General features: G+C 38.2%; 1 protein-coding gene across 2 annotated transcripts in view; it reads left to right on the top strand.

Annotated features, from left to right (window-relative positions):
- The window catches only part of LOC144450164 (uncharacterized), a 56,322-nt gene extending 53,020 nt beyond the window's left edge, over nucleotides 1-3,302 (top strand). Inside the window, exon 24 of one of the 2 annotated variants that reach the window (XM_078140738.1) lies at nucleotides 220-3,302. In XM_078140738.1, coding sequence (XP_077996864.1) covers nucleotides 220-1,578 — 1,359 coding nt within the window. In that variant the 3' untranslated portion in view covers nucleotides 1,579-3,302. The remainder of the gene's footprint in view (nucleotides 1-219) is intronic. The other variant, XM_078140739.1, reaches the window with a different exon arrangement.
- The last annotated feature ends 7,999 nt before the right edge of the window (nucleotides 3,303-11,301 follow it).

Here is an 11,301-nt window from a genome sequence, read left to right on the forward strand (position 1 = left end):
TTGTTGTTTTACAATTGATATAAGTGTCTCACCGGGGAGAACAGTACTCGATGCAATATTAGTAGCAGAAAATTATAGACTTAATTCAAGGAATAAGGATGTATGCCTTGGATTAACTCACTCTCTCTCTCTCTCTCTCTCTCTCTCTCTCTCTCTCTCTCTCTCTCTCTCTCTCTCTCTCTCTCTCTCTCTCTCTCTCTCTCTCTCTCTCTCTCTCAGATTATTTACATCCACAGCACATGTGCTTCTGACGATGTTGTTGTCTTGGAACCCCAATGGCTGTGTAGTAGAATATTTGGTCCAATGCTTGCCTCAGAAATGTTTGTTCAATATACTACGAGGTTGCCAAGAAAGAAGTTTTACAGCATGGAGGACATTGACAGTGTATTTGGTGAACAGGCTGATACAAATCTATTGGTCCATCTCTTGGAAACGTTTCAGCTTCTGTTCGAAGTTCCACGTGACCCAGTTGGTACTGATAAGATCCGAGAATTTATAATCCCTGGGCTGTTAGAAGACACCATGCCACCAGACCAATGGCAAAAAAGTGACGTACACTACATTTATCGAGGTCGTAGAATTCAGTGCCATGATGAAACCGATAGTTTCTCTGCTGGTTTCTTCCCAAGACTTCAGACCCGTCTTAACAACACTTTCACTGAAGCCGGACATCCACCAAGTGGAATATGGAAGAACGGAATCCGGGTCACACAAGCAGTGGAAGCATTGGTGTATCTGACCAAAGACAGAACAGCTGCTCTTATCTGTGTAAGAGCAACAACTGAGGCAGACTTGGGTAAATGTCAACAACTTCTTGACTCAATCACGAAAGATGTGGATGACATGTTACAAATCACCAGTCCGGGTACCAGTGTAGACCAGTGTATTCTGAGTGACCAATCACTTCGCAATCACAGTACCCAAGAAGATATTAGGTACTATACAGTGGAAGCAGTTATTGAGGCAGAAGAAAGAGAAGATGATGTATATGATGCTACAAGTGGCAAAGTAGAAAGTATTACGAATCTGCTATGTCAAGGTTATGACAAGACCTTTTTAATTCGGAAGGGCTACAACTGTGATGTGAAATGGATGCTAAATCAACAAAGAGAGCTGTTCACAATGTCCATGGATATCGAGCGACCGGATGTCAACACTTATGCATACATGGCTCAATTGATGGGGATTGGGTACAAAGATGTCAGAGGTTTTGAAGCAATTGCTGGAAGAGCTAGGGAACCAGTGACTGGATACATCCTAGTGGAATGGAGTAAACGATGTGCTGAAAGGAAGCGGTCTGAATTGTCAACTGAGGGTGATGGCGTCAAAGGTGGTTTAGCCAAACAGGAAACAGAGTTCCAAGTAAGAGGGGAAACTATATACCTGGAAAGTACCTTTGAGAATTTGCTGAAAATCCTAGAAAGAATGAAACGACACGACTGCATTCAAATCATCAGAAACATGTTCAAAGATGTTACATCAATGTCCAGACGACCAGGTTTTCAACGTCTGCTTGGATTTGATAAGCTAGCACAAGTCGATGACGATGATGACGACGACGACGATGATAACATGTAGAGGACAAGTGAGAGGAGGACAAGACGTAAACGAGGGAGAAAATGAAGATGAGTGACATTATAGTATACACGAACCAAGTTCAACAAAAAATATCGAATATATTCTCTGGGCCTTCTACGTCACAACAATGCGTGTCTACGTCACTAGTTTTGCTGTGTTCGAAATATGAGTCATAACATTCAAAATTACCATTACTTTCCCTAATTTGTCATTGATATTACTGGCGCTGGTATAATTATGTTATTCTCCAATATTTTTATTTATTTATCCAAACAATACTGCAGGTTTTGTCACTACCCGTATAGTGACTACAAAACTTTTCCTTAGATCACTCTTATTTTCCTTGGCCAAACTCGTCTAACGACTCGTAGTGACAGAGACCCCATAAGTCACTCTTATTTTAGTTTGGTGAACAAAGAAAAATATTGGGGAGTAACATCTAAGGAGTAGAATAGAAAGTTTTACTCTCAAACTCATTAAGAACAGTACAGAACATTTCTTATTGTAATATGGAATTTGTGTTTTAAATAGTTATATTTCATCCAGTGTAATTTATGATAAGTGAAATACCCTGACAAATATACAAGTAACTGAGTTTGTATACAAATTGATCAAATATAGGAATTTTACTGTAGTAATGATACAGTCCTCACAATTGCTTGTACACTCTTTAAGTTTGATATATTTTACTATGTACATATTATTGGATTACTTAAATAGATTACTAACTAGTGACTTTAGAATGACATGTCTACTAAAATGATTTTATGGTTCCAATAACACTCAATTTTAGAATAGGTGGAATGGGTAGAATTTTTATTTTATTTTATTTTTCATGGTTTTCCATTGTTTTTCCATATGGTCTCTGTCTTATTGGTGTCTTCCCATCAGATGTACGCAATTATAAATCGACAGATCAGTTTATGTTGTTTTTTAAGTTGATGTTAATTTCCACATCCATTATATTTCTCGCGAGACTGCACAATTTTCATGATATTTTTTTTTCTTGAATACGTAAAAAGGTTTAGAGTCGCCAGTGAAATTGAACTTATTTTGCCATCCTTGAATTTTACCAAATATACCAGGCAGAAAAAAACCCCCACAATACTAGCATGTCATGTACAATTCAATTTTCTGTTGATTCATTTTCTGTTTGTTCCTAAATCGACTACACTGCTGAAATATAAATGTCAAAGTTCAAAGTTTGATTGTCTTAATCAACTATTTAGAAATACATGTGTAGTTACTCTGACGATATTTGAATGGTCTTTCCAGTTACAATTATTATAGTATGGAATACGTTCGGCCTTGCCACGGAACTTTGAGCAAAACGATATGTTTTTGTTTGTTCTAAATCTACCGACATACCTACCCGCATACAAACAGAGATATGAATTGATGGCGCCATACCTTCAGTGTTTGAAATGGATGTGGTAACTATTTCACTGTGCTCAATTTAACAAGATATACACGTATCTCTATAACAGAAAACTATACACGTATCTATAACAAAAAACTATACACGTATCTCTTTATCAGAAAACTATACACGTATCTCTATAACAGAAAACTGTACACGTATCTCTTTATCAGAAAACTAATTTGTTTATATTAAAGATTATCAATAGTTGCTGGGAGCAGTTACAACTTTGTTTTTTTAGTAGTGTATTATATTCGGTGCAATGATTTGTATTAATTCCATGGGACATGGTTACAGGTAATAAACCTCAAGTATATCTCAGAATAAAATATATACATCCATTATTATAATAATTGTGTTATTATTAGAATGTTAGCTGCTGAGAACTTATGTCTGAAACTAAGAATTTCATTGATTGTTTTATTACTGTATAGTAGACAACATAAAGAGTAATATTATACATAGTACTTGATCCAGGACATTTAACATAATTTACAGTATCACTGTGTTGATGATAACATAAATAAAAGTCTTGCTCTATTGCGGAACTCAATTTTCATTCCATAGGGTAATGGCCAGAACTGATTAGGTTTTGGTAATAATCCGATGAATATTAATGACCAATTTGAGTAATAAATCAATCGAACGAGTATAAAGTTGGCGTCAGATACAGATTCAGATTCAGGTATCGTTATCTTATGAACGTTATATTGAGCATCAGATGGCCTCAGATCCGAATCTGAATCTGACGCCAACTTTATACTAGTCCTCTACACTACTGAGAAAGACTCTGTTTTCAGGGGTTTCATGCCAACCTTATTTTGTGTTTCCCTTGGATCTGCACTCTGCATTGGCTCCACAATCACTAGAAAAAAGAAGACCGAGGCAGGCTTTTTAAGTGTTTCAAACTCACCAGAAAACAATGTTTTTTTCTTGGCCGTAAAATAGGTTTACAGTGAGTGTTATATAAACTTTCCAACAGAGTATTAATAAAAATATGGAAAAAGTAAGATGACTTTAAATTTTGACCATGACTTTAGGAAATTTCATATGATTAATGAGTTGCCGGTCTCTCCAAACATATATGAATATACTTTGATTATGATTATAGCACTTCTGGAGCCTGATATATGACGTTTTTAATGTTTAGCATCCTTCAAAATGATGTCACCGTTACCATGGAAACTGCCTCCTATGAGGTTGCGAAAGAGTATCCAGAGGGGCAACGACAGTTGTCTGATGGCCCAAACATTACTCTAACCAGCATTTTGTCTCAATTAAATGTTTCAATGTACCATTATGTAGACCTGGGATGCAGACATAAAATGCAGACATCAAAATATTGGTACTGGTGTCTGCATCTAGTTGCAGTCTGTTTTAATAGTTTATTTCATGTCAATAGACAAAATGTTGCAAGAAATTACGATCTTGCTAGCTTGGTGTATAGAATGCCGATTCCGAATGGTTTCTGCATGATTATATAACACAGAACCGTCGGTCGGTAACTTGAAACAATATAACATTGCAACTGTAATATTGCATGGCTGTAACTGCAACAGTATTTTTCACAAAGTGACGATCAATCAAGGTCGTCAGACACCAGGGCCAGACACAACGTTTTAAATACCAGAAACAGTTGGTGCTATCCCAATCAACAAACACAATGAAACATTATTCAAAACAATGTCTTCACCAAATTGAATTTACCCTTTGTTGGATTTGAAAGCCCATTGCTATTTTATTTATAAAAGAGAGCAGGTACATATCATGATGATATATCCACGTTCATAATATTTTATTGCAATGGGTATAATACTACTTGTACACCGGCGTGGGCGTTACTTGTCAAACGACAGTGATTAATCGGGCGATCAGCCAATCAGGTGTCCGCAAACTTCCCGCTTCAAAATCCAGGGAGCTGAGAATATGAGAAATACCATCCGGGTAATGAAAAGTCCATACCCGGAGTATATTAGACAGACATGCTAATGAAAAGTCAACATCCGGAGTATATTAGACAGACATTGACTCCAACAGGAAGATGTTTGTATCGAAGTATCGAGTTTGTTATCAACCAGAAAGAGCTGTCAAAATGAATGATTGATGATGGCGAAAGCCCAACCAAATAAACGTCAATAGCTTGGTTAGTGTGTGTACGTGTGAACCTTTCAGTAGCTAAGCATGTCTTGTCGAAAGCGACGTTTCGCTCAGTTTACATTTAAGAACATGGAGAGTACAGAGAGTATCCAACTTCATTGATGTATGTCTTCTAACTCCAATGTAAAAATATCCTCTGAGAAAATGCACAGTACAGCAGACACTATATTTGAGAACCTGTAGTGTGAAGTGAGTGTCTAATTTTGTTAGGGGGTGTATGTGTATTAGCTAGAGTGTATAAATAGCCCGGAAGATATGCAGACATGCACGATGGCGCAGACACTGTTATTATTATTATTGTTGTTGCGGTGGTATGATAGCAGTGTATGAGTTATCTCCGGAGTATATTGGAATTCGAACTCAATACACAACAAAGGAAATTAGCCGGTGTACAAAACAGATACAATCCGGCCAATATGCGCCTCGCTACCGCTCGACGCATATTGGTCGGATTGTATCTGTTACTTAACAACAATTTATGTAACAGATACAATCCGACCAATATGCGTCGAGCGGTAGCGAGGCGCATATTGGTCGGATTGTATCTGTTTTGTACACCGGCTAATTTCCTTTGTTGTGTATTGAGTTCGAATTCCAATATACTCCGGAGATAACTCATACACTGCTATCATACCACCGCAACAACAATAATAATAATAACAGTGTCTGCGCCATCGTGCATGTCTGCATATCTTCCGGGCTATTTATACACTCTAGCTAATACACACACACCAACAAAATTAGACACTCACTTCACACTACAAGTTCTCAAATACAGTGTCTGCTGTACTGTACATTTTCTCAGAGGATATTTTTTACATTGGAGTTAGAAGACATACATCAATGAAGTTGGATACTCTCTGTACGCTCCATGTTCTTAAATGTAAACTGAGCGAAACGTCGCTTTCGACAAGACATGCTTAGCTACTGAAAGGTTCACACACACTAACCAAGCTATTGACGTTTATTTGGTTGGGCTTTCGCCATCATCAATCATTCATTTTGACAGTTCTTTCTGGTTGATAACAAACTCGATACTTCGATACAAACATCTTCCTGTTGGAGTCAATGTCTGTCTAATATACTCCGGATGTTGACTTTTCATTAGCATGTCTGTCTAATATACTCCGGGTATGGACTTTTCATTACCCGGATGGTATTTCTCATATTCTCAGCTCCCTGGATTTTGAAGCGGGAAGTTTGCGGACACCTGATTGGCTGATCGCCCGATTAATCACTGTCGTTTGACAAGTAACGCCCACGCCGGTGTACAAAGTTAGTTACCTAATCTATTCATTAACAATATGTAGCAAAATGTCAATTATGAAGTCACAACGTATTAGCTACTGTAACACCAGCTATGCAGTCAATGATAAAAAGAGAGTACCTACCACATATTACGGTTGCCATGTAAACCAGGGGCTAGACTATGCCCATAGGAATGAGAGAGGGTTCAATTATAATGATGTTGTACATACACTGTACTTTCAAGATAACTTTGATTAGGGTTGTAAGTCATAATAGCAAGCCACTGAATTGGAATAGTGGTGTCCTACTCTCTCGGTTACCCAAACTCTCCGCCCCAGTGGAGAATTGAAGAGAGCCATTAGCGATGAGGCTGGGTAAGCAAGACGAGGGGATTCCCCACACCAGTATGCAAATTATTCAACAGGGTGACCACATACCAGGACGCCATTCTCCACCCTAGGAAAGTTATAGTCGAAACTTTACCTCCAGCTCCACCCAGCAGAAAAATCCACCAACGTCTCCAAGATTCAACTATTTCAGAGGGTGTGTAGAGGGACAATAATGCCAAGGCCAACAGTAAGAAATCATTCCAAAATCTATTTTGATATTGCACAACTTTTCAACAAATTTAAAATTGCGCACCTTGATTGTTGCATATGATCAGCCTAATTGTTGTCAACATACATAACATCGAACTGCGCATGACAAATATGTGTAGGGTCTGCAAAGTCGAGTCAAAGTTATTTGGCGCGGTACATAGTGTAGCGGTAATTTAACGTTTCAACATTTCACCTCAATATAATATTAGCCTTGAGCAACGATACTGACATGGAGGTAGTCTTTTGTACCTCCATGGCACTAGTATTCGATTCAAGGCATGTACAATATTTATTTTACCCTATGATGGCGGGGGGGGGGGGGGGTTACTCATATTTACGTCCATGGACATGTACAACTACGCTAGCATGTATAAGTTGACAAAACATGTCTATCAACTGATCAAATGATCCACAAAGGTTATAATAACGTACACACAGTTCAAAATGTTTAGCATTGCGTTTTCGATCTGTCTTGGTCGGTATTTATATACTTATATTAAATATCTATATTTATAGCTAAGCCCTTAATAAAAACATGAAAGTACCAACCGCGTATCGCGAGATATCTAAATACACCTGGCAACGGCTGTTATGCATGAATCCGTGCTTAAACTTTCGCCGTGTCCAAATGTAAATCGTCATAGTTTTATTCATTGCTCATTCAATAGCGTCACTAGACAATTTGGAGTTAAGACCAGCAGACTTGGTGTAGCTTATTTGGTGTAAACAAGTCGTGTCAGTGATATGTTTGCACTGAAATAGAAAACACATACTTGACATGGATAGATCTTTTGTGGGTTTATAACACAAGTCCTCTTATGTGATCATAAATGTCAGACTAAAAGCCAGGTTGTACATTTTACGAGCTAAATTATAGCCATATACTTGTTACTATGGTGGTTGTTTCAGTAAAAAAACTAAAGTTTCTCAAAAAACAATGCTTCTCAGAACAGCCATTTTGGCTATAGACTTAGGAAAGATGTGGTTATCTTATAGCTGTGTGTTTTTTAGCGTGGGGTGGGGAAGGGGCTGGGAAGTGGGCGTTACCTCGGCCTATTCGTATCAGGTTGTAATACAAATGATAAACACTGTATAATTTATAGTCTTGTTTTTAGTCATGGTAGGTAATGGTAATAAGCAACCAAATATAAATGAAGTAACCTAGGTGAGATTAACGGTGGTTTGATCCAAAAGAGAAAAATTATGCACTCAACACCTAGTGTTAATCGGTCGGTACAAAGCACACGTACAGGCCAGGTCAAGTACAGGCCAGGTATAGGCCAGACCAAGCCAGGTACTCACTTAATATTTTTTTGGGATTCAAATTCAGATCCAAAGATTTAAATTATCATTATATTTGGAGCAGATTTTCGAATAGTTGTCAGGTTATTTTTTCTCAACGATTCGCCATTAGTTATCTCTCCATGCTACTAGTATCTTCTGTTCTTGAAATCACTCATGATGTGTTGTTATGAATGGCACGCCATTTGTTATGATATACCCATGTATTGCTATGGAGAAATCACCAGCTCTACCCGTGCAGTAATTTTCCGTATCACGGACCATATCACTTTCCTAAATAAGGTCACTTGTGGGAATTTTGACGGCTATGCTCCATGCAATGCTCGTTGCTATGCTCGTTGCTATGCCTGTTGCTAAACGTTTTGGCATCCTGTACGTGTACCAGGTGTTTGCTATCAATAGCTGAGGCTGACGATACACAAAAGTGGCTCCAGGAAATTCCTCCTATAATCTCAAACAATATTCTATTTGGTGATTGTGGTGAAATTACATCAAATATCTGTAAGGAAGCTTTAGATTTAATCAACGATGTAGAACATAGTGAAGTCGACGATAGACGGTCCGCCCCACTCCATGATTCTGAACAGCTATAAGCTAACTGTATCAAATGCCTGGAACAAGAAAAAGTGTACGTTTGTTTGCCTGTATTAGGCCAACATAATCCCTTGCAGTACATGTACAATTTAGGCCATTTTGAAGAAATCGTTACATAATAATGTTGGGTTCTTATATAGCGCTTTCCCACTCCGTGCTCAAAGTGCTATACAATTTTTACCCCTGGCTCGGATCAGAACAGCACAACGGCCCTTTAGTCTTCCTCAATTCCCCGGGGAGCATACAATCCATAGCAGCCATTTAAGCGCATAGGATTAAAGCCTTCACATTGCAACCTACATCCTACCAGGTCCCCAATTATACAGCTGGGTTGACTGAGGCACAGTCGTGGTTCAAATCTTCCCCAAGGACTTTAGCCACTCAGAAACAAACAGCAGGCAGCGACGGGGCTCGAACGTGCAACCTGTAGATTCCAAGCCGGTCACGCGAACCATTCACCCATCGTGACTCCACACGTCCATGATTATGCCTACCAGTACCAGACTAGCTAGTACTGTTGTGTTTAAAATCTACCTAAGTATAGTCTTCTTGTACACGTAATTCAATAGCTCGACTGTCGACTTCGATTCTTAGATACTAAGCTGAGTGACAGCCTTTATTTAGTCTAGTATTTTTCATTTAGTGTATTAACAAACACTTAAAGTCTTAATTATTTTGGTTGTACATAGTATCACTATGAGTTACACAAATTGATTCTTTTAAACATTTAACGTCTTTCAATATTAAACATGTTCATTTAAAATCAAATCTCAGCCTAGAATGTGATTACACAACAATGAAAGCAGAGTTCGCAGACAAGTCCTCACACCCAGGATACCACGTACAGACGAATTTGAAATTCGAAGAGAATCGTTTATCCACAATCTAATCTATTCGAATAGCTCGGAGTCAGGTCAACATGACCGACAAACGTAATTACAATATTTAGGGGAGATCAATAACTTGACCTTACGTGCTTAAAAGTAACATAGTGCCTAATAAGGTACAGGAATCAAAAGAGTCAGTAATTTTTCTGTATTTTCCAACGTTGTACATGTAGTGGCCTTATTGCAGGTTGTCCATGCTTATTTCCGTTTCGTCTTGATATGGGATGGGACCGTCTCAACCAATCTTGTGTACATGAACATGACACCAGAAACGAGAGCGTTCCACCAGGAGAAGGCAGTAGAGTGTGGTGTGTGAGTGTGTGTGTGTGTGTGTGTGTGGGGGGGGGGGGTGGGGGCAATTTCTCTTACTTGACTATATGCCACCCTTTGAAGTGTATTTCTAGACACCTGTTCTAAAAATGTGTTCTGGTGTGTTTGTTTTCTTCTTCGAGATGAAGAGTCTGAAATAGGGTCTACTGTACATTACTTTTCGATTTTGCTTGGTCTGAAAGGTGGTCCACCGTCATTTACCAATCATGATTAAGCTATTTATTGCACTGGGCAAAACGTTGAAATACACAAATCTACGCAAATTAACTTTATTTGCAGATGAACTTCGTGTACTGAAGTATACAAAACGTATACTATGTACGAAATCTACTGAAACTATAGTTCCATAGACTAAACGTTTTGTTATGCACACTGTAGATTTTAGGTATTCGTTACGTTCACGTATACGTACGCCCTGCCGTTGTTGAATGTCTCTCTTTGTTATCTTATCACTTAATCTAGTGTTACGACGCTGAATTTAGGCTACGGCGATATATTTTCAATGGTAAGCTCAAACTCGCTCAGTCTGCCGTCTCAGATGTACCAGTTCTCAGGACACGTATTCTGTAAAAGACTCACAAAGGACTCAAATATAACTTTTGGATCGAATGACTTATACGATGATTTGCAGCAATATTAGTGATTCAATCAAACTCCTCAATTTAGATGCAGCCGGAATCAAAGTTCCTTGGGATGCCTTTGTCTCCGTGAAGTTCTGCTCACCGAGCACCTTCAAATTCGTGTTCATCGGTTGAGGCCCCAATATGGTCTAACTAAAAATACTCGACACAAAAAATCCATTATGCTCAACCGTATAAGTCATCAACATTTTATTTAAAGTAACGTTCATTCCGTAATACAAATATGGTTAACAAATAAGTTGTTTACAGTAAAATTCACTCTCTTATCCTTATTTAGTAAGTATTTATCAATACAATTAATTCAATTCAGAAATAGACAGTTAAATGAACTTTCTAGAATAGTCTTAGTTAAACAGCTGTTGAAATCAATTGGGGAACAATTTATCACTTGTTGTGACACCTACGGCCTCTACTTATTAAAATAGAATAACATTACTTGACCCACGGCTCTGTCTCATTAATCAATGTGACCTTATATGTGTCTTCTTGTCATTGCAAGACAATGTTTACTTGACATAATTATTCACGATGCGTGACTCGTAAAA

This window comes from Glandiceps talaboti, chromosome 19, assembly GCF_964340395.1.
Source record: "Glandiceps talaboti chromosome 19, keGlaTala1.1, whole genome shotgun sequence".
NCBI classification, from domain to species: Eukaryota; Metazoa; Hemichordata; class Enteropneusta; family Spengelidae; genus Glandiceps; species Glandiceps talaboti.